Source organism: Vitis riparia, chromosome 7 (assembly GCF_004353265.1).
Source record: "Vitis riparia cultivar Riparia Gloire de Montpellier isolate 1030 chromosome 7, EGFV_Vit.rip_1.0, whole genome shotgun sequence".
Taxonomy (NCBI): domain Eukaryota; kingdom Viridiplantae; phylum Streptophyta; class Magnoliopsida; order Vitales; family Vitaceae; genus Vitis; species Vitis riparia.
In genome coordinates, this window is record NC_048437.1 from 4,237,324 (window position 1) to 4,262,064 (window position 24,741).

At 34.2% G+C, this 24,741-nt stretch overlaps 4 protein-coding genes across 4 annotated transcripts; 2 read left to right on the forward strand and 2 right to left on the reverse strand.

The window, feature by feature from the left end:
• Window positions 1-508: 508 nt before the first annotated feature.
• Window positions 509-2,573, reverse strand: LOC117917223 (probable E3 ubiquitin-protein ligase HIP1). The gene is made up of 5 exons (XM_034833424.1): window positions 2,088-2,573; window positions 1,457-1,507; window positions 1,017-1,130; window positions 769-918; window positions 509-640 (listed from the first exon to the last, which is right to left on the reverse strand). Exons 1-5 carry the CDS (start codon window positions 2,571-2,573, stop codon window positions 509-511), a joined length of 933 nt encoding a protein of 310 aa, XP_034689315.1.
• Window positions 2,574-6,239: 3,666 nt separating this feature from the next.
• On the forward strand, window positions 6,240-7,988 carry LOC117917224 (E3 ubiquitin-protein ligase MBR2-like). Its single transcript, XM_034833425.1, has 5 exons — window positions 6,240-6,455; window positions 7,291-7,338; window positions 7,431-7,514; window positions 7,611-7,754; window positions 7,857-7,988. The coding sequence occupies exons 1-5, from the start codon at window positions 6,240-6,242 to the stop codon at window positions 7,986-7,988; spliced, it is 624 nt and encodes a 207-aa protein (XP_034689316.1).
• Window positions 7,989-11,351: 3,363 nt separating this feature from the next.
• Window positions 11,352-12,977, reverse strand: LOC117917226. The gene is made up of 5 exons (XM_034833427.1): window positions 12,771-12,977; window positions 12,489-12,599; window positions 11,872-12,003; window positions 11,621-11,764; window positions 11,352-11,492 (listed from the first exon to the last, which is right to left on the reverse strand). Exons 1-5 carry the CDS (start codon window positions 12,975-12,977, stop codon window positions 11,352-11,354), a joined length of 735 nt encoding a protein of 244 aa, XP_034689318.1.
• A 7,986-nt stretch (window positions 12,978-20,963) lies between these two features.
• Window positions 20,964-23,007, forward strand: LOC117917227. Its single transcript, XM_034833428.1, has 6 exons — window positions 20,964-21,452; window positions 21,510-21,551; window positions 22,036-22,086; window positions 22,413-22,535; window positions 22,624-22,767; window positions 22,876-23,007. The coding sequence occupies exons 1-6, from the start codon at window positions 20,964-20,966 to the stop codon at window positions 23,005-23,007; spliced, it is 981 nt and encodes a 326-aa protein (XP_034689319.1).
• Window positions 23,008-24,741: the final 1,734 nt, after the last annotated feature.

A 24,741-nucleotide genomic window follows, 5' to 3' on the forward strand; every position in this document is an offset into this window, starting at 1 on the left:
AATAATGGAAGAATAATTATATTGCTAGGAATTGGTCAAATTTAGATTTGTATTAGATTTGCTAATATAATGATAAGCCTTTTCAGAACTACCCAATGGTGAAACATAGACAACAACTTTGTGGTCCAAGTTCAGATGCTCAAAGGCTTAGTAGGGAGGGAGATATAGGAACAACAGTGGGTTCAATATAGGAGAAATGAGAAAGCCTAATGCATGGAGATCTTTACTAACTAGCAAGATTGTAAATTAGCTAGATTAAAGATAAAAGAAACCTTAAAGATTCTCTGAATAAAAATGCCAAAAGCAACCTCCACATGAAAGCTTGTACAGTACTTATACATTTAACAGTATTGATCCCGGCTTGACAATAGTCTCTGAATACACAATCACAAAGGAAGTAGAATCTGCTTCTTGTCCATGAACAAGAAGCCAGATTCCTGAGTTCTTCTGTGCCAAGACATATGACTGATATGAGCCAAGGCAACCATTCCTGCTGAGGACTGCACTCTCAAGTAGCCAAGGCAGTATTCTTGCAAATGGGGCATGAGTTCTTCTGTGCCAACCATTCCTTGATGCAGGCAACATGATACACATGCCCACAGTCTAGATTTCCAACACCATCATCATCGGCATACTCCTCCTGTAATAGGTTTCAAAGAAGAAATTAGAAACGATTAAGTTGTTAAAAGACAAATTAATTAAACAAATAAATTAAAAGCGAACCATTTTAATTAGACAAATAAATTAAAAGAAAAAATATTTCCTTACCTGACATATGCAACAAATCTCTGCATCAACTGAAGAGCCTGTTTTTGAGCAGCTATACTTCCATTGCTCCATCTTAGCCATAATTACTTCCTCACTGAGCCCTGTGCTCACACTTCCAATGTGCTCTCCAAGTGCAAGCAAATCCTGAGGCTAAAATTGTTAGTATTTCTCAGGATAACGACAGGCAATCTAATGCACAGTTTAAAAAAAAAAAAAATTGTTTCTTTTGAAATATTGAGTGGAGTTACCTCATATGACATGCTGTCGATGTCAAGATGCATCTCATCATCCTCATCATCTTCATCCTCGGGCTGGCAAATCACACCAAATAACCACCAGTGCCCTGGAACCCTAATATGGCTCTGGAATATATGTTACCATTAATATTGTAAATCACAAATATGCATGCCTTGATGAAATTAAAGCATGAATGTGAAAAAAATACTCTTCAGCTACGTTGGAAACAGAATGAGCAAATCCTTTGAAGCAAATAGTAGGACATACTCACTATTTTGGGACTGTTAATTAATTATTATTTGAAAACAGCTTAATTGCAAATGACAAAATTTTCACAGGTTTATGTGCCCCTACTACCAAAGATTGGACAATCAAAATCAATTAAATGAATGAATAAATGATGTGTGTAATCAAAGCAAACAAAAAGCTTCATAATCAAAAGAAAACTAACCTGATACTGTATGGTGCCACCGCTGCCTTGGAGTCTCATGGCATTACGAACCTGTTATGGGAAAACTACGAACTAAGAACTCCAGCCCAAGTGATGATTTTATTACAATCAGGGAGGGAAAAATTCATGGTAACAGAAGTTCATATTTATGTAAGCAAAGGATAGAACTACACTGGAAGATCCCAGTGAACCAATAAAGAAAAAAATGAAGAAAGAAAAGAGAAAAGAGAATGATCAGTGCATTTCAAAGGAAATTTCATATAACAGGTCAGTCTTTAATTTAAAAGATCAGCATGTAACTCTACAAGAAATGGATAGATCCAAAGAGAACTCTTGAAGTCGTGGAAAAAGAGAAAACGTTTTTTCATATAACCTTTCTGTGGATGCCCAAGTTAAGATATGGAAATAAAGAAAAAGAAGGCAATCAAGAAAGAAAAAAAAAAAAAACTAAAGTAAAATATGCTTGATATATAAGCTGAAATTGATATCCTGATTAATGAATGAATTGTCAAAAATTAATTCAAATTCAGTATCACTGAAGAATAATCAATTAGTTTGACAGGAAATGGAGCTCCAATGTAGACAAGATAAATAGAAGCAGTAAAACTTAAGATACAGTGATCTAACAAACCTCAGATATTAGTCTAGTTCTGACCCGAGGATCACCAACTTGTGGAACACGGCCTGCAAGGGCTGTGTCTGGGATTATGATGATCCAACCTGGATTGCGAGTTGGGTCCCTCTGCGGGAGAGAACCTCGCAATTGCAAGGAGCGATTGTTCTGCTGCCCTCCTTGCTCAGTGTTCAATTCACCAGAGTGTGGCCCCCTTTGCTCAGGAGCAATGGGTGCAGAAGGTACCAAATTCTCTGGGTTGGGGATGGTTCTTTGCCTAATTCTTCTCTCAAAGATTTCTCCAGTCCCTGCAGCTGAGCTGGAACCTGCAAGCATATTAGATGTTTGCATCCTCTGAACCCCAGGTGTAGCACTGTCGAAAGAAGAACTAGACATGGATTCTTCCTGCAGTCGGTCCGAGGAGCTTAAAACACTGTCAGGAGATCTTCTCTTCACCGATGGATCATGAGGATTAGAACCTTGCCTGCGTTCATTGCCTTCCATATTTCAATGGTTTTTATACAGTGATCAGGAATATACAATTCGAATGACTTGCTGACCTGAAACAACAATTGATAGTATAGAAACAAAGACCATAGAAAGTAATAGGAATATGTGTGCACAAATTGATACAAGAGAGATTATGAAATTTAAGATACAACTATTATAAACTCCAAGTTTTATCAACCTTATAATTGTTGAAAGTAGAAAACTTGCATGAAGCTTTTGTTGATTTATAATAAAATTAGCTGACAATACGTTCATGTGTGTTCGAGGGTTGTGTGATAAGATCATAGTTAATGAAGATTGTAACATCCATGGGATAGACCCTTTAACAAGTGAAAAGGAAATACAAACAAGAAATGCACCATTCTCTGAAGTAATTATGTTTCCCAGATCTACCCCTAAACCATTATGCCTGGAAGCTGGCAAGAACAAATGGATGGATTGTATAGTTTTTATTTACAAAGATAACCATTATAGGGTTTTGATAGATAGATGAAAAGGATTGATTAAGGGAAAGGTGATACAAGAAAAATCAGAAGATCTGATGCCATTCCTCTATTAGTTTCAAAGATCTACCTTTAAACTGCAATCACAATAAGGATGTTGAGATCAAACACCTTGATTATGAATATATCCCTTAACAAACACCAGCATCTCCATTTTGAATGCTTGAGTATTAACACATCCATGAAAATGGCTTACAAAACAAACAAAATGCTAGGAAGAAAGAAAAGAAAATATTTTATTACCACCAAAATCATCACTTCTTTTCATATAAAAAAATCATTTTATACTCATGGTAACATTTTTAGGAAAACCAAACAAACCATGGAACACTTAAACCTTGAAGAAATCATATGGATTCAAAATCAAATTCCAATTCAGAAAACTGAGAAAAAAAACACCAAATCACTTGGTATATAATTATATATACAAGCATAGGAACTAGTTAGGTTATAGCCGCAGATCTCACATATGATCCAGACAAAAGAAGGGAGATTATACCCAGCAGATGAGAGAACTGGTGGAGAAAATGAACCAAGCCTATCCTCCTCACTCAATAATTTTTTGGATGATATCCTCAGTCTGAGATCTCTCTTTTATAATCTCACAGTCCTCTCTGCACGCACCTATTGAAGAGGCTGTGGAGAGGTTGCACTTCTTCATAGCGAGTATTTCAAATGAGGATATCAAATCATAATTACATTTCCAAAACTGACAGATAGATGTCCTGCTGGAGACACCCTGTTACAATGTGTGACTGTATTAAGAGACTCGTTTCACTGACCCTTGCTACTTTTTCTCTCTCCATACTCCTCTTTTTCTCTCAAAAACACAAGGAAGGTGCATCCTCCAATCTCCACCAATTCTCAACCTTATCTTTCTTCAATCTCTCTTCCTTCTTCCTTTTCCCACTTTCAAGTTTATCAGGGCTGCATCTAATTTCCCTTCAGTGCCTTAATTTTGTCTCTATTGCTTTAATTTCTTATTTCTCAACTCTTTTCTTTTTTGTCCTTCATTCAGTTCCTTTGCTTGTAAATTTTCTCCTATTGTTTGCTATCTTTGATTCCCCTCCACATTTTTTTTTGTACTACATTTAATGAATGGATTTCTTTTTTCCTTTTGCAAACCATTTGACAATTTTATCTACAACATATTATATATATGTATTTAACATGAATGTTTATTTCTTTCTAGATTTAAATTCATTGTGTCATTATGGTAGTGATGATGCTACACTACAGTTATTATGTTCATTTTTTATTTTTTATTTTTTATTTTGTTTAAGGTTTAATTATTATTCAGATAATTTACCTAAATCAATAGCATTCTTATTTCATTTATTGGTATTTGGTGCAGGTAATTACTTTAAAATAATAATAAATGGTATGATGTAGCATTTGAGGTAGAAATTATTTAGGAAAAAAATGTTTATACATTTAAAAAAATTAAAAAAAAAAATCTTCTAAAAATAATTCAAATTTTATGTATTTTACCATCAAAGAAGTATTTATTTAAATCAAATGTAGTACTTATATCATTAAAACAAAATATCTTCACATTACCTTAGACCTAAAAGTACACAAAATTTTAATCATTTTGAAATGAATATTAGATTTTACATATTTGATTTTTTTTTTTTTAAGTGTTTACCCAAACACACTTTTCCCAATTATATATAAGCTCGTTTAATTTAGTAGGTGTTAGTTTTTTTCTTCCATATTTTGGCTAAATGTTATGTTATTGAACATTATGGAAAAAAAATCTATATGCTATATATATTTTCATTTTAGTACTTCCACTTTTTTGGCTTTTCGTTATTTTGGTTTGCTAATAATATAGTAGTTGCTTCATTAAGTTAAATATCATTATGGCATGTGAAGGGCAATTTGAAGCAACCCCGATAGACTTGAAAGTGGGAAAAATGTAGGAGGAAGAGAGGTTGAAGAAAGATAAGGCTGAGAGTTGGTGGAGAATGCACTTTCCATTTAGTTTTAGAGGGGAAAAGTGGTAAGAGTTCAATGACACGAGTCTTATATTACAGTCACACTGTACCCGGTGTGTCTCTAGCAGGACACCTATTTGTCGGTTTTAGAAATATCATTATGATTTAGAATCCTCATGTGAAAGACTCCATTTCTTCATCACCAATCCATCTGGTTCTCAGTACAATCTCTCTACATCCTCTTCTATAGGTTTGTGCAGAGAGGAGAGTGAGAACTATAAAAGAGAATGCTGAACGTGAAGACACCATAAAAAAGAGTTATTGAGAGCCACAGGCACGGGTCACTCTCTCCACCAATTCTCTCATCTGTAGGTTATAATCTCCCCTCTTTTATGTTGATCACATTTGAGATTGGTGGACAATAATCTAGTTCCTATATATATATGTATGTATCCGGTGATTCTTTGTTTTTTTTTAATTAAAATTTGATTTTGAATCCATTTGGTTTCTTCAAGCTTTGTTGCATGGATTGGTGTTTTTTTTTTTTCCTCTTTAGTCCATTTCATTGATCTATCAAATCCCTATAAATGGCCATCTTTGTAAATAAAACTAATAGAGGAGTGGCATTCCCCCTTGCCGTGATCCAAGTATAATGGTTTAGGGATAGATCTTTGAAATTTACATGAGAGAAAGAAGCTTTTTTTTGTTTGTATTTCCTTCTCATTTATTAAACAATGTATGCCATGCAACTTTCAATCTTTAATCTTGTAAGAAAATGCTTATATTCAGTTAAGAATGCAAACATTTTTAGTCTCCTATATCACTTGTATTATTTCTAGTTGTCATTTTCTTTTTGTAAATCAAAATAGATCTATTCACCAATTCAAAGATCATATTACCTAATGGTGGTTTTAAAGATGGTGTTGGAAGTGATCTTCATTTTTGTGATCATAAAAATAAAAATAAAAAAATCTTGCAGGTCAAAAAAAAAATTCATTTTGACAAGAACAAATTGAAAAAGCTTGGGAGTTCATCATAAATGTATCTTAAATTCCATAATCCTTGTTATATCAATTTCACTGACTTTCTATAAAGGTTTTGTAGTACCGAATCAAACTATTTCTGATCTGTTTCTAATTTATGAAGTGTGGTTTCAGCTCACCAAGTCAATCAAGATATTCCCATTTCCCCATCTTCGCCTAACAACCTTTGAAAATATGGAAGGTGATGAACGCAGGCAAGGTTCAAGTTCTCACGATCCGACATTAGAAAGAAGAGCACCTGATAGTGGTGGTCTAACCTCTACCGACCAACTGCATGAAGAATCCACATCCAATGCTTCTTTGAACAGTGCCACATGTGGGGTTGGCACTACAGAAGCATCTTCTACGCTGGCAGGTCCAAGTTTAGCTGCAGAGGCAGGAGAAGTCCTCGTAAGTAGTACTCGGCAAAGAACTGCTCCATCTGACCAAGAAAATTTGGTACCAACTGCTTCTATTTTTTCTTGTGCATGTATATTGGAGTTCCAATCTCTGACAAACTAATTTATCATGTTTGTTTTAGTTATATTGAATTGGACAAATTTTTTTCCAATTCATCCTAAAACCAGGATATTGGTTTCAGTTCATGAAGAATTTTTCCCTGGAGGTTTTGCTTTCCTCATTTTTCTTTATTACCATATTAATTAACTTGGACATCCATAAAATGGAGCATGAAAAGAACCATTTCTCCAGGACTTCAAGAGTTCCCTTTAATCCATCTATAAAATCTTCTATAGTCACATAGTCATCTCTCATAAAGAGACTGCATTGCCCCAGGTCATGTTCTGATCTTAGTATTTTTCCAGTACTTGGAAATTTCCTTTGTAATGCACATCATCATTCTCCTTTTTTCTTTTCCCTTCTTTATTTTCTTAATTAATTCCTTGAGTACATTGTTGTTTCCAGGTCCTTATTACACAAATCAAATTGTTGTTTCCATGAATTTTCTTTTCACATCATCTGTAATAAATTATCTTGGAGCTCTTATTTTCCAGCTTGTTTTCCATAACAGGTTGACAATGCAATGGGACTCCAAGACCATGGCAGCACCATACAATTTCGGGTTGGATTTCATTTGATACACAAATAATTTTTCCATTCATTTATTTATTTTGATTGTCACATCATTGGTGATACATATGTACATATACTTTTGAAGAAATCTTCATTTCAATCTGTTTTGATTACTATTTGGTTAAAGGTTTTGATCATGCTGTTTTTAATGTAGGTGAAGAGTATTTGTCATGTTAATGCTTTGATCTCATTGAGGCATATAGTTTGTGATGTACAGTACTAATGGTAGCATATATTATCCAGAGTCATACTAGGGTTCCAGGCCACTGGTGGTTACTTGGTGTGATTTACCAGGATGTTGAGGATGAAGATTACGAGGATGACTCAGATGACTCAGATGATGACATGCATCTTGTCAATGATAACACGTCATATGGGGTAAATCCATCTACTCAGGATTTCAAAAGAAAAACATTTACTGTGCATTGAATTGCCTGCTGCTTTTTGAAGAAATACTAACAATTTTTGGCTCAGGAATTGCGTGAGCTTGGAGAGCACATTGGCAATGTAAGCAACGGGCTAAGGGAGGAAGTAATTATGGCTAAGCTGAAGCGACACAAGTATAGCTGCTCAACAATGGGCTATCCAGTTGATGCGGAGACTTGCTGCATATGTCAGGTAAGAATTAATATGTTATCTTTTGATTTCACATTTATTTTATTTGTTCTACCCATCTTTTAACAACTTAATTTTAATTTTCTTCTCTGAAACCTATTGCAGGAGGAGTATGCAGATGATGAAGATGTTGGGAAGCTGGACTGTGGACATGAGTATCATGTGGCCTGCATCAAGGAATGGCTGTCAAAGAAGAACTCTTGCCCCATTTGTAAGAAGACTGCCTTGGCTGCCTGAGATCCCAATCCCATCAGGAAGAAGTCAGCCCCTTGTTGCTTCTGGGGCCTCAATAGAATTTATAAGGAGTTCTGGGCTGGAGTGGATCGTGGCTCCGCTGCTGTGGGAGGATACTTCTGTGAAGGCTAATGCTAGGGATGGTACCACATCAGACTGCTATGGGTCTTGTCAGCATGAGTACGAAGGTACTCATTCTCTTTACAGATTTTATCTGTCACTTGAAGCAAGGCTTTCATCTCCTGTGCAAGTTCTACACGCTGCATCTCCATTTCCATTTATGCCTATATGATCCTCAACCTCCCTTCCAAACCAGCATATGATCCATCACTGTCATCCTCATTGCTTGAATCTCTGGTGAGCACCATCGTGAGCTAGTAGGTTTCTTGTTCAAGCTTCTCACAGAATGTACAGTTAATGACACACTTTCAGCTGCTTGAACACTACATACTGGCTCAGCTCCTAACAAAAGTCACAACTCTTAAGTACTTGAGGTTTATCCATGTAAAACTCTCTAATAAAACCTTTGAGAGCTCCCGAGAGTTCCTTAAGTGTATGCAAATAGAGGATGGTCTCGTATGGCCAAGGTAACCAATATTTGAGATATTTTTAAATCATTCTTGTGCAATAAAGCTTCTATTCTTCCAAGCTCTTTTAGCGTGCATCCTTTGTGTATCATAACTTGCAAAAAATGAGAAAAGTTAAAATAAATATATATATATATATATATATATATATATATATATATATATATATATATATATATATATTTTATTACTTTAATCCGTTATTCCATTAGAGTGACCATCAAAGAGCTAGAATTCATTTAAAATATTAACTCAAAACAATCATCAACATCATTTGAAATTGAAGCTTTAGATCAAAAATCATAAAATAAAAGAAACCATTATTCCAAGACATAGATTTGAATTTTTTTTATAAAAAAAAAATGCAAAAAGAATCACTAGATAAACAATGGTATGTAATCAATATAAGAGAAATGAGATTATACCCAAAGAAGAGATGAAAAAATTGATGAAGTTGAACTAAGTTTATGCTTTTGATTACTATGTGAAATCTCCTTTATGATTTCACTCTCTACACTCACACTGAATGAAGAGGATATGACTACAAATAAGGATTTAGAGTCATGATTACATTTCCATAAAAGGACAACAATTTTAGAGGGTTGTCCTGTTGGATACAAAACAATTGGTGTTAGAATGACAAACACAAAGGGTGTTCATAACTGGTTTTATTCAACTCTCTCATTGAACCTTTTCTCTCTCTAACATATATGGAAGGTGGCTCACTAGCAATACTTCATATTATGCCATTTACTACCTTCATCCCTATCTCCATTGCTCAAATTTGTCCTAGATGCACACAATAGATGCACACAATTTACACACGGATTTTTATTTTATCCTAATTAATTTCTAACATTATAGATTTAATATCTTTATTATCAATTATTTTGTTTTCCATTTTTATTCATTTTTTGTTTTTATATTTTGTCTACTCACTCTTTTTGTTTTTTGTCCATATTTTTTTTATTTTATAATTTGAAGTCTTTATTTCTCTTCCCTATCTTTTCCCCCTCTTTCTTTATAAAAATAGTTTAGAGAAGGGTAATTAATATGAAGGCTATATTCTTGTCACTAACTTGAAGTAACCAAAAGGGGTCGTATGGGTGGAAGTTTAGGGGTGAATAAAGGTGAAATGGGTGGAAATTTTGTGGATAGGTGGGGAAGAAATTTTCCCAAAAAAAAAGAGAGAAATCAAAAGATATTATTTAAAACCAATGTAGGGAATGGGCATTCTTTTAGAGTTTCCCTTCCATGGTCTTTTGCATGGAACAACAAGCATAAGGTGTCCCAAGTTTTAAGATGTAGCTTTAAAATCACTTTCATTTTCACAAACATGTCTTCTAAACAATGATTTTACCTTCGACAGTAAATAAACAAAATGCACATCTCCAACTCAACTCTTAAATTTATGAAATCAGTTCATGGAAATAAAATATAGGTTCAGAGTTAAAGACCCAAGCAGCCAAACTGTCTACAAGCATTTTTATAATCTCACCTTCATTTTTAAGGATTAAACTCTAGAATTACAATATATATCAAGATCTATACATAGGTCAAGAAAAACCCAAACACAAAAAGTACTAAACGCTCCCAATAATGTGATCCCTATGGCAGTGTCCCCAATTATAGGAAAAGGCTATATATAGTTTAGAATCCTAGTGAGTTGGGTAATATCTACAAGGAGGAGGCCCTATGAGTATAGGGGAATTGAATACACTCGAAAGGTGATTGGCAATTTTTGAGGCAATTCTTTTGTTCAAGTGTTTGCAAAAAGCGATTGATGAATTTTTTGAAAAGCACAAAGAAAATTAATTAAACTTAAACTAAAATTTAACTTAAAAAGATTTGTGAGTGTTGAGAATAGAGGGATTCCTTGGAACCTCTTCTTGCCATAAAAAGGCCCACAATTAAACTAACACATCTGAGATTACCTAAAGGTATTTCGATGGAGAATTTTCAATGCAAGCACTTCTTAACCGAACTTAATGTCTCATGCCTGTGAGTTGGACCTCTATATATTATTCTTGAAGCCTCGGCCACCCATTTGCTTGCTAAATCAAAGCATTAGGGTTTAATGAAGGCAACCTAAAATCAAAATGGTTCTCAACCATTAAGCACTTGAGATACCCTTAAAGAGACCCTTAATTGTCAATTTCCAAGCATCAAAACACAGTGTTCTAATTAATAAATAAATAAATAAATAAAATTCAACTCATAGATTGCATATATAATCAAACACCTAATATTTGATCAAGGTCATTCCATGGCATAAGGGGATCCTAAGAACAAAAATAGAGCAAAAAAAGAAAGCCATTAAATATTCAAGATTTAATTTCTAGATTGTATAAAACCAACGCTACGAAGTAGCTACAATCAAGTAAATCAAGAGTAAAGTTTTTGGAATATTACAAAACTAAAATGAGCAAAACATCATAAATTAGGTGTTTGACATAGGAACAACAGTGGGTTCAATATAGGAGAAAAAAGAGAGCCTAATGCATGGAGATCTTTACCAACTAGCAAAATCATAAACTAGCTAGATTAAAGATAAAAGAGACCTTAAAGATTCTCTGATAAAAATGCCAAATATGAAAAATGCGAAAAAGCAACCTCCACATGAAAGCTCACGTATAGTACATATTTAACACTATTGCTCCAGCTTGAAAACATTCTCTGAATACATTATCACAAAGGAAGTAGAGGCTGCTTCTTGTCCATGAACAAGGCATATGACTGATGTGAGCCAAGGCAACCATTCCTGATGAGGACTACACTCTCAAGTAGCCAAGGCAGTATTCTTGCAAATGGGGCATGACTCGCATGAGTTCTTCTGTACCAGCCATTCCTTGATGCAGGCAACATGATACTCATGCCCACAGTCTAGCTTTCCAACATCATCATCATCTGCATACTCCTCCTGCAATAGATTTCAAAGAAGGAATTAGAAACAATTAAGTTGTTAGAAGTCAAATTTATTAAACAAATAAAATAAATGCAAACCATTTTAATTAAACAAATTAATTAAAAGATAAAATATTTCCTTACTAGACATATGCAGCAAGTCTCTGCATCAACTGAATGCCCTGTTGTTGAGCAGCTATACTTCCATTTCTCCATCTTAGCCATAATTACTTCCTCACTGAGCCCTGTGCTCACACTTCCAATGCGCTCTCCAAGTGCAAGCAATTCCTCAGCCCAAAATTGTTAGTATTTCTCAAAATAACAACAGGAAATCTAATGCACAGTTGATTTTTTATTTTTTATTTTGGTTTCTTGGAAATATTGAGTAGAGTTACCTCATATGACATGTTATCCATGTCAAGGCGCATTTCATCCTCAGGCTGGTAAATCATACCAAATGACCACCAGTGCCCTGGAACCCTAACATGACTCTGGACAAACTCATGTAAGCAAAAGATGCAACTACACTGTAAGATCCCAGTGAACTAATAAAGAAAAACTGATGAATGAAAAGAGAAAGGAGAATGATATATATAAGCGTATTTCAAAGGAAATTTTCAACAGTACTACTGGAAAAATAGATCAAAACATTAATCCCAAGATGTTCAGTCTCTAATTTGGAAGATCAGCGTGTAACTCTACAAGAAATGGAAAGATCTAAAGAGAACTCTTGAAGTCCATGGCCTGGAGAAAAAGAGAAGGTTTTTTCATATAAGAGTTTTATGGATGTCTAAGTTAAGATATGACAATAAAGAAAAAGGAGGAATGAAAAAACTAAAGGAAAAAATGTTTGATACATAAACTGAATTCATCTCCGGATTAATGGGTAAATTGTAAAAAATTTAATCAAATTCAGTATCACTGAAGAATGATCAATTAGTTTGACGGGGAATGGAGCTCCAATGTAGACAAGATAATAGAAAGCAGTAGAACTTAAGATATACTACCAAACCTCAGATATTAGGCTACTTCTGATCCAAGGATCATCAACTTGTGGAACATCACCTCCCAGGGCTGTGTCTGGGATTATGACAATCCGACCTGGATTGCAAGTTATGTCCCTCTGCCAGTGAGAACCATGAAATTGCAAGGAGTGATTGTACTGCTGCTCTCCTTGCTCAGTGTTCAATCAGCCAGAGTGCTGCTCTCTCAACTCAGGAGCAATGGGTGCAGCAGATATCAAATTCTCTCGGTCGGGGTTGGCTGAACTTTGTCTAATTCTTCTCTCAAGGACTTCTCCAGTCCCTGCAGCTGAAATTGGACCTGCAATCATAATAGATGCTTCCATCCTCTGAACCCCAGGTGTGGCACTGTTGAAAGAAGAACTAGACATGGATTCTTCCTGCATTTCGTTTGAGGAGCTTAAACCACCATCAGGTGGTCTTCTCTTCAATGACAGATTATGAGGACTAGAACCTTGCCTGCCTTCATCACCTTCCATATTTCAATGGTTGTTATATGGTGATCAGGAATATACAGTTCGATTGACTTGCTGACCTGAACCACAATTCCTAGTTTAGAAACAAATTCAATTCTACAAGGACCATAGAAAATAATAGTAATGCGTGTGCACAAATAGATTCAACCAAGATTATGAAATAATAGATACATTTATTATGAACTCCAAGTTTTATCAACTTTGTAATTGTTGAAAGTCGAAAACTTGCATGGAGCTTTTGTTGGTTTATAGTATATTTAGTTGACAATACGTTCATGTGTCTGAGGGTTGTGTGATAAAATCGTAGTTGCATGCATAATAATTAATGAAGCTAATTGATTAGCAAATAAAATTTGGAGAAGGAAAAAAAAATGAAGGTTCTTTCTCTCTCACACACACATACAGAGGAAATAAAAGCAACCAAGAAATAGGCATCTTGCTGTGGGAAATAGGCAACACAAAAATGGATCACTTGTTACTAGTTTCAGCAGTCCTTTCAGATACTTGTCCAGAATCCCTCACCATCATTTGAAAAGATGATGTTTGAATTGGTGAACAGGTTGGCTATTGATTTTGAAAAAGAAAATGATATCAAGAAAAGGACAAGTTAAATTGATATAGGCAAACTAAAATTTTTTGCATCCTCAATTGAACATAAAGTAATTTTCTTACAGGATTGAAGATTGAAACATCCATGGGATAGACCCTCTAACAAATGAAAAGGAAACAAAACCAAAAATGCTCCTTTCTCTGAAGTAAATTTCAAAGAACTAACCCTAAACCATTATGCCTGGATGCCGGCAAGAGCAAATGGATGAACTGTATAGTTTTATTTCCAAAGATAACCATTATAGGGTTTTGATATAGATAGATGGAAAGGATTGATTAAGGGAAAGGAGATATAAGGAAAATCAGAAAATTTTCAACAGGAAAAGAAATACAAAGATGAATGCCACTCCTCTATCAGTTTCAAAGATCTACCTTAAACTGCAAATCAAACAAACCATGGAACAAATCTTGAAGAGATCATATGGATTCAAAATCAAATTCCAATTCAGAAAAACTGAAAAAAAATGAAAAATCACTAGGTATATATTTATATACACAAGCATAGGAACTAGTTAGGTTATGATCAGCCACAGATCTCACATATGATGTAGACAAAAAAGAAGGGGGATTATACCCAGCAGATGAGAGAACTGGTAGAGAAAATGAACCAAGCCTATGCTTCCCACTCAAGAATTAATCTTTTGTATGATATCCTCAGTTTGAGAGCTCTCTTTTATAATCTCACAGTCCTCTGCACAAACTTCTTCATAGAGAGGATGAGATGGATTGGTGATGAAGAAATTCGGAGATTTTCAAATGAGGATATCAAATCATAATTACATTTCCAAAACTGACGAAGAGGTGTCCTGCTAGTGACACACCTTTTACAAAGTAAACTGTATTTCGCTTAACTCTGGCTACCTTCTCTCTCTAAAATACAAGGTGCGGTGCGTTCTTCAATCTCCACCAACTCTTAGCCTTTTCTTTCTTCAATCTCTCTCCTCCTTCATTTTCCCACTTTCAAGTCTATCAGGGCTGCATCAAATTTTCCTTCTGTGCCTTCACATGGCCTTCTTATTTTTACCTAACTAATTTTGTCAATATTGCTTCTATTTCTTCTTTCTCAACTCTGTTCCTTTTTGTCCTTCATTCAGTTCCTTTGCTTGTAAATTTTCTCCTTATGCTTGCTATCCCCCCCCCCCCCCCCCCCCTCCCCCTTTTTTTTTTGTTGTACTTGTTCCTTTTATCAATAAATGCATGGTTTTTTCATCCTTAATTCATTTATTGTTATGTGGTCCAGGTCACAATTACTTGGTCACAATTACTTTAAAAAAAATAAATAGAGCCCATACACCATTCAAGGTAGAAAAATTATTTAGGAAAAAAAAAATTAAATCTTTTAAAATAATTCAAATTTTATGTAGATTTTCGCCTAAAAATATTGCATTCCACTTTTTTCTTTTTGGTCTTGGGATTTGACTCGTAAATCCCAACCCCCTTATGTGAAGTGAAGCAATCAAACTTATCGAATGATTGAGATTGACCTCCTTTCCTCAAAACACCACACCCAACAAGTCCCGGTGTTGCCCTTTTTTCCACCATAGACAACACGCTCAATGGTTCCTCAAGAGTGAAGAGTACAATGATATGCAAGAGAGACTTTCCTTGGAAAAGAACACCATTGAACAAATACCCTTTAAAGCGTGATTGGTTGCCCGAGAAAACTTGCTACTTGATTGGTTGATCAAACCACATGTTTTCAATCTCCTACTACTTAGCTTAAATATCATTTTATAAGTGCATTTTAGCAGCCTGTATGATTTACGTAATTTTTCTATGTTGGAGAGAATGGCACACAATTAACAAGTCAAACATTATTTCCAATGCAAAAACAACAACAACAACAACAACAACAACAAAGATTTTGACGATATGATTATGGAGGAGAATACATGTCCATGAATTATCTCAATATCTTATTTCCAAAGGCTCTATTCATTAGAGATCTTATGCATATACTGCTCGAGTAGCTAAGAGGGAAAAATAGATACTTATTGGAAAGGGTTAAAATGTTATGATGTTTGGGATGAATGTACTTCATTTGGATAGAAGTTGTGTTGACCGCAACATACTTGATCAATTATATACCATGCATCTAAGTTCGACTGCTAGATTACTTCTCTCATATGGACTAGCCTAGGGAACATATATAATCTCAAATCACATTCAAAAGCAAAGCTAAAGACCAAAAAAAAAAAAAAAAAAAAAAAGATCTTTCTAAAGGGATTCAATTCGAAACTCTTATATGCCCATCCAAGGTCTAATTAATATTTCTTGTCTTTCAATGACAATGATGTTGGATTCCAAAAATTCAAATCCAAAGCAAGAATCTTTCAAAAGGCATATGGAGCTTTCCCATCCCGCTCGATAAAGAGTTAAGTCCTTCTCTTCTTCAACCTCTCTTTGGTTTGGCCGGTCTTCAATTACAAGGGCTCAACAATTTGCCACCAACCTTTTTTTTAGAATATATTATAGTTGTCAATCTCCAATTCAACCTCTGATAGGGCAGGGATACTTTGCTACTTTACCCCCTTGGAAACTATTCTTCCTGGTTTGTCTTGGTAAGAACAAAGCATGGAAGGATTGTTCATCTAATATAACTAATAATATGTATTCCCTTCCTAAAGCGAAGCTTAGCTCAACAATAAAAAATATTACTTTTTCATCATAAATCGTTTACATAGCTCAGTCGCTAGTACAGAGATTGCACCACAAGGGTAGAGAAGTAGTTTACTTGTGAAAACTTTGCTATAGACTACTTTCTTAGCCAATAACTCCATCTTTGAGAAGTAATGTTATAAGGAGACTCTTTCTTATTTCATCCCATCAAGTAAATACCAAGCTAGCCCCTCAAATTCTTAAAAACAAGCCTTCCTTGACTACTTGTCTTTCTACTCCTAGTTTAGAAGGAAACACGAATGAGACAATGAAGAAAGCGCTACCCAAAAGAAATCTAAAACAACTTTAATTACAAACAAGGATCAAATCAAAGGGTTGTTATGATATGCCAAATATATGGCAAACCAAATTAAATCACACAACGGCAATATGTTGGGATTGATATAACCAAACTTTTCATAATGATGAAGGTCCTCGAGCATTCACTACGTTAAACCTTAGTGACAATGCAGATCCAAACTTTCATGTAGATTCCAGAGCCACCTCTCATATGACAAAAAATACAAGTAAATTTGACCAACTTATACCCTACAAAAATTCAGATAAAATTTTTGTTGGTAATAGTTAAGGGCTTCAAATATCACATAGTGGTGATCATACTTCCTTAACTACTAACCATGGACATTTGGAGCTAAAAAATGTTTTAGTTAATGTACGTAACTTAAAGAAAAATCTTCTATTTATTAGACAACTTGCCACTAATAATCAATATTCATTTGAATTTAACTCTCATGATTTTGTTGTTAAGGACAAGGACAACATGGTTCCAGCTAGAGGGCTTTGGCAATGTAATCTTCATGCCTTGAAAGAAAACAAAAAAGTAGCTAGCTTTGAGTGCTATTTGAGGGACTATGATAGATTCTAGTATCTAGAATCAAGGACTTGGACATCCAAGTCTCTAAGTTTTACAGATTTTAAAGTTTAAAAATAAAATAAATATATCTATTTGGATTCAAGGGCCTACTGTTTGTGTTTCATGCTAGCAAGGCAAAAATTGTAAACTGCCTTTTGGACAATCAAATACTATATCACAATTTCCTTTGCATAAAATTCATTATGATTTAGTGCTAGTAACATAGTAGTTGCTTTATTCAATTGAATACTGTTGTTTAACCTGATTTGCTCAAAACTTCCATTCCATCGTATCTATATGCTCAAGCTATAAATGCCACAACTTGGTAACGTTTCAAACTAAATATCTTGCATTGCTAATGAACTACCATACAATGTATTAAAACTAGCTACTACTATTTTTTCTATTCTTTTCACAACAAAATCATGTTCCAAGATTGTTAAAACTCCACCTTGGTTTTCTATGTGAACCAACAAAATTAAGCATACTCAAGGAGATACAAAATTCCTTCAACTTTGGAACATGTAACACACATTGGTGAATATTCTTATAATATCATTATGCATTTTTATTTGAATTGTATTTATCCTTACAAGCATGTAGGTTATATTGTTCCTATAAGAACTTTCCTATCATTTATAGATAAGTCAATTGTAAACAAGTTCATATTAGGAAATATGATAGGAGTACATTGAATAAATAATCGATTAATCATTGAGTTTCTAATAGTAAGTAACAAGAGCTATGCATTATTAAGGTTTTCCCATGCAACTACTATGTCCTCTAAACAATTTCATAATTCCTTACATAGTGTTCTTTTTTGTTGCAATTGAGACACTTGTTGTTTCCATTTTATCTCAATTTAGACATAAATTGTCCTCTACTACCATGATTTTTTTTTTTCTCTAGCCATCAAATCTTCATTGGAATTTTTTTTTTACATTCTCATGCACCCTTTTGTTAAACTCCTTTAAATTTAGAGTTATGCTAACATCCTTAGAGGAGAGAGTATTTTTTACCATACATCACAATAACTACAAAGTAATAATAAGAATTTGGTAAGGAGACTATCAAAATTAATGAAAAAAATTATGAAGTTGTCATGTTCAAAAGCAAAACTTTGGTATAATTTAGTATACCTAGCTTCTTCTTTTTTTTTTTTTTCAATCAACTAAAGCTTTGGTATAGTAAACCCAACATAATGAATTGCAATCATTATTTTGTTAATTACCTAATTTCGATGATATTATGAATATTTTGCTAGTTTAGTTAGTCAATTAGTTTGGTTCAAGTAATGCAATGAGAATCAACTAATTATAACTCCAATAAGTCAATCGTTATTTTAAGAAAATGAAAAATGGACAATGTGTCAATAGTTGTATAATAGTAAAGGTATAATTTGTCGATAGTTGTACAATAGTAAAGTTATAATTTGTCGGTAGTTGTACGATAGTAAAGTTATAGTTTTTCATTAATGATTATACTTTTAATAAGTTGATTGTTATTTTAGGAAAATGAAAAATGGATAATTTGTCAGTAGTTGTACAATAGTAAAGGTATAGTTTGTCGCCGATAATCGTAAAATATTAAAGGTATGATTTGTAGCTAGTATAAATATATTTCATCATTCCAATTGAAAAACAACATGCGTAATAACATTGTTTCCAACTTAGGTAAATTAACGAAGAACAATGATATTATAAAAAAAATAATACGAGTTACACAACCACATTCTAAACTAGTATTCTATGATATCATAAACAATGCAACCTTTATTCTTTTACTATTATACTATTTGTAGTTATTTTAAGGTAATTATTGGTACCAAACATTAGTACAAAATATAGAAATGGTGAGTTGAAGTAATTTAATGTAACAATGCCTAAACCTTAAACAAATTAAAAAGCAAATGATAATAAAGTACGTAAGTAGCTCAAACAAGAAAAATGATGATACAATAAAAAAAAATTAAAAATAATAAATTAAAAAATAAAAACTAGAAGAAACAAATTAACATCCATGCCAAACACACATATGTTAGACATAAAATTATCAAAATGAATTATATATATATATATAAAGCTTTTATCAATAAAAGGAACAAGAACAATAAAGAGGAAAGAGAATTAGCCAAATGAGAGAACTTACAAGCAGAGGAATTGAGTGAAAAAGAAAGAAGAGCAGAGTGAAGACGGAAAAAAACTGAAGCAAATAATGACAAAATTAGTAAAGAACAAACAAAAATGCCATGTGAAGGGAAATTCGAAGCAACTCTCATAGACGTGAAAGTGGAAAAGGGAAGAGAGATTGAAGAAAAATAAGGCTGAGAGTTGGTGGAGACTGAAGAAGGCACCTTCCATAGAGTTTAGAGAGCGAAAAAGTAACAAGGGTTCAGTGACACGAGTCTCTTATTGCAGTTCCACATTGTATATGGTGTGTCTCCAGCAGGACACCTAGTTGTCAGTTTTGGAAATGTAATTATGATATGACATGTATCCTCATTTGAAATACTCACCAGTTATTCTCATTCTTTCATTCTTTCTCTCCATAAACAAGTGCGATCTCTCTACATCCTCTTCAATAGGCGTCTGCAGAGAGAAGAGTGAGATTACAAAAGAGAGCTATCAGACTGAAGGTATCATAAAAAAGCGTTCTTGAGTGTGGGACATAGGTTTGATTCATTTCATCCACCTTTTCTTTCATCTGCTGGGTATAATCTCCTTTCTTTTCATCATATGTGAGATCAGTGGATACTAACATGGTGATTCTTTGTGTTTTTTCAGTTTTTGGAATTGGCATTTGATTTTGAATCTAAATGGTTTCTACAGGGATTGCTCCATGGTCGGTTTTGGTTTTCTTAAAAGATGTTGACCATAAAGGGATTTCTTTATATGAACTGTGTTCTCTAAAGTGATTTCAAGATTGTAAAATCAAGATGCAGGTTTTTGAGGGATATATTCATAAAGCATTATTGTTAATTAATTTGAATTACCCACATTCATAAGAAGGTATTCCATCAATCTCAAAAATTATTATTGCGCCTGCAGTTTAAGTGCAGATCTTTGAAGATAATAGAGGAGTGCCATTCATCTTTCTATTTCTTTTTCTTTTGGAAGATTTTCTGTATTTTTTTATTTTTATTTTTATCTTTTTTCCCTTAAGAGATCCATTTCTTTGATCTACCAAAACCTACATGGTCATCTTTGAAAATAAAACTATATACAATTTATCAATCTGGTCCTTGCCCTCATTCAGGCTTCATGGTTTAGAGCTACATCTTTGAAATCTACTTGTGAAAAAGGAGCTTTTATTTGTTGGTATTTCCTTTTAATTTTTTGTTTCCTTTCTGTTTGTTAAAGGATCTATACATCTCATGGATGTTCAAATCTTCATTCGTCCAAGCAAATTGCTGATGAACAATCAAGGATGCGAAAATTTTTTTAGTTTACCTATATTAATTTACTTGTATTTTTTGTATCATTTTGTTTTTGTAAATCAACAGCCAATCTATACACCAATTCAAAGATCATCTTTTCTAACGAGGGTGAGGGGTTTTGTGAATTATATCTGAAACTAGTTGGTAGTGATATTTATTTGTGACCATAAAAATGTTTTTGCTACACCAATTTATTTTCCTTAGTTGGGAAAAAAATCTTAAAGAAAAGATCTCCTTTTATTTACTTTTTCCTTACGCAAAATTTTATTTGTTAATCAATTAGTTTTCTAATATGATTTTACATTACAACCCTCGCACAAATGTATTATCTGATAATTTTATGATAACTTGACAAAAGCTTCATGCGAGTTTTCTATGGAATATGTGGTTTCAGGTCAGCAACCTTTGAAATATGGAAGGTGATGAACGCAGGCAAGGTCCAAGTCATATTGATCGGTCTTTGAAAAGAAGTGCAAGTGAGAGTGGTTTAAGCTCTTCTGGCCGACAGCGTGAAGAATCCACATCTAATACTTCTTCAAACAGTACTGCCACACCTGGGGTTGGCATGGGAGAACTATCTTCTATGCTGGCAGGTCCAAGCTCAGCTGCAGGAACTGGAGAAATCCTAGAGAGAATTCTTCGGCGGAGACCTAATCCTCCCAACCAACAGGATTTGGTACCTACTGCCCCTGAGCAGAGGAGGCAGCATTCAGGAGGATCAAACACTGAGCAAGCCGGACAGCAAAATAATAGCTTCTGGCAATCTCGTAGTTCTCTTTGGCAACGAGATCCAACCCAAAATCCAGGTCAGGTTGTCATAATCCTTGACGCAGCCTTGGCACAAGGTGGTGGTATTCCACAAGTAAATGATCCTCGTATCAGAAGCAGATTAAGATCGGAGGTTTGCTAGACCCCAGTATCTTCTTAAAGTTTTACTGCTTCAATTGATCTTGTGTAGATTGCAGTTCCATTCTCTGACAATCTAATTGTTCATTCTTTGGTTATACTAAATTTGATCAATTTTTTGCCAATTCATCCAAAAACCATTGATGTCAGCTTATCATCCATTTTTCCTTTCCTAATCTTTCTTTACCACCATATCTTAACTTGGACTTCCATGAATGGTGATGTGAAAAAATCATTTTTTTTCCTTTTTCTCTAGAACTTCAAGAGTTGCCTTTGCATCTATCCATTTATTGTGGAGTCACAATCTCATCTCTTGAAAAGATTGAATTGCTTTGGGTTTGATTTTTGTTTTTCAGTAGTGTTGAAAATTTCCTTTGAAATACATGGTATCATTCTGCTTGTTTCTTTTCTATTCTTCATTTCTTCTTAATTAGTGGTTGAGATCTTACAATGTCGTTCCATCCTTGCTTACCCAAGTTAAGAATTTTTGCTACCAGGAATTCTCTTTCCTTAATTGCTAATGGTAATAAATCATCACTTGGGCTGAAGCTCTTAATTTCCTTGTTTTCCCCCAACAGGTTCATAATGCAATGGGACTCCAAGGCCGTGGTGGTACCATACAGTATCGGGTTAGTTTTCTTTTGATTATAGATCTCTTTGTTTGCTTTGATACACAAATCATTTATTCATTCATTTATTTGATTTTCCTTGTCACCTTGGTGCTAAATGGGACATAAATTAACGTGTGAAGAAATTAATTGCCATTTCAAAGCTGTTTTCAAATAATTATTAATTAGCAGTGACATGAGACTAACTATGTCCTACTATTTGGTTAAAATACTTTCCTTATTCTGTTTCTACTGTAGCCGAAGAGTGTGTTAATTTTTCACATTCCTGCTTTAATTTCAAGGCATACATATTCTTTTTATTCACACTAATAGTGGCATGTATCCAGAGTCATACTAGGTTTCCAGGCTACTGGAGGTTATTAGACGTGATTTACCTGCCTGATGAAAATGAAGATGAGGATGATGAGAATGATGACATGCGTCTTGACATTGATAACATGTCGTATGAGGTGACTCAAAGATTTCAAAAGAAAAACATCTACTATGCATAATTAGATTGTTGTTATTTTAGAGAAATACTAACAGTTTTGGGCTCAGGAACTGCTTGCTCTCCAAGAGCACATTGGAAATGTCAGCACAGGGTTGAGCAAGGAAGTGATTATGGCAAGGCTGAAGCAAAGGAAGTATATTTGCTTAGCAACAGGCCCTTGTGTTGGTGAGGAAACTTGCTGCATATGTCAGGTTGGAGTTAATTAATATTTTATCTTTTGGTTTGTATTTAATTTATTTGTTTTATTACCTGTCTTTCAACTGCTTGTTTGTAATATTCTGCTTTGTAACCTATTTCAGGAAGAGTATGCAGATGATGATGACATCGGAAAGCTAGATTGTGAGCACGAGTATCATGTTGCCTGCATCAGGGAATGGCTGGTACAGAAGAACTCGTGCCCCATTTGCAAGAAGACTGCCTTGGCTACCTGAGAGTCCAATCCTCACCAGGAATAATTGCCTCGGCTCACATCAATCATGGACAGGAAGCAGTAGCTACTTCCTGTTTGATAGTGTATTCAGAAAGTGTTTTGAGGTTTCATGTAGAGGCTGCTTTTGGCATTAATATATTTGACACAAAATCTTGTTATAAGCTTGCTCTTTCTTGTTTGAAGTTATCTGAATTTTTCATCAGTGGCATTATTGACTGCTTTGAAGGTGGGATATCATGTGTTAGAATTAATCGAATGTTGCTGGAGGTGTAAAGAAAGAGTGACCCTCTTGTCTTGTGAAAAATTGCAGTCAATGCCTCTATATTTATTTGAACATATTGCAAATCCATAGCTTGGATGCATGAATCCATTGGGTTCACAAAGCATCTTTCCTAGCTCAACAAATAACCTGTTCTAAATTTCAGTAGACGTTAATTGTTATTTCTTCTATAATACTTGGATTTTATCATTTATTAGACTTGAAAATGTAATGCATCTGATTGAGAAAAATTAAGCTTGAGAAGAAAAAATGGAAAAAGAGGCTATAAGTAGAGAACATTTTGACCTTGTAAGATGAAACAAGGACATCGACATTGAGAAACCATATGCTATGAGCAACTCCTTATATTTTGTTTTGAATTCCCGTCTAGACCCCACAACGTTTACATTATTAGAGTATGGCATAAGTATCCAAGTGCAGTTGTTGTGCAGAGCACCTAGTTCATCTTCCATTGCTTGGACCTAATTTGGATGCTTGAAGATTGCTTTTAATATCTTTGGTTCACTAATAGGATTCATTTTAGTTGTAGTCAATGCCAGGGATGTTCCTACTTCAGGATTATCTCATAGCTTACTTCATTATGATCATGGAATGAGAGTTCAAAGTGTTCTCTTGAGGGGGTGCTTCTGCACGAACATTAGTTCGTTCTTGTTTGATAGACTATCTCAATATTTGCTAACCTTAGACTTTAATCATTACAATAAAGTTGATCCTTCTTTATTTATTTATAAAAATGGTGATGTTCTAATTCTATTGTTTGTATATATTGATAATACAATTATCATAGGTAGTAATGCAACACTCATGGAGTCTCTCATTACCCAACTTGGTCAAGAATTTGCTCTAAAGGATCTTGAGGCAGTACTTCACCATTTCCTTAGCCTTGAAGTGAAATATTTTCCTGATGGTTTATTCCTTGCACAAACAAAATATACTAGAGATTTACTTGAACGATCTAAGATGTTAGCTAGAGTCCTTGAAGATAAATACTCCAGTTGTAATCAAAGTAGCAAGTCTATATGATGATCAAGAAGCTATTAATGCCACTCAATACCAAATGGCATTGTGGGGGTCTTACAATATCTTACATTCACACACCCCAATATCACCCATACTTTGACTCGTATGTGCCAACACTTCCAGAACCCAACAAGGAGCATTTAAGGCATTAAAAAGAATACTCAGATATCTCAAAGACTCATTAACCTTTAGCCTACGATTTCTTGCTCAAAGTATGCTAACATTATCTTGCTGCAAACTAGACCAGTTGTCCTACCACAAGAAGTACAATAGGATATTGTATATTCTTTGGTTCAAATTACATATTATGGTCATCCAAAAAACAACCAACAATCTCACACTTCAGTGTAGAAGCAAAATATTGTGCATTAGCATCTACCACATCTGAAATAGCATAGCTTACATACTTACTGAAAGACATTGGCATCCAACTCA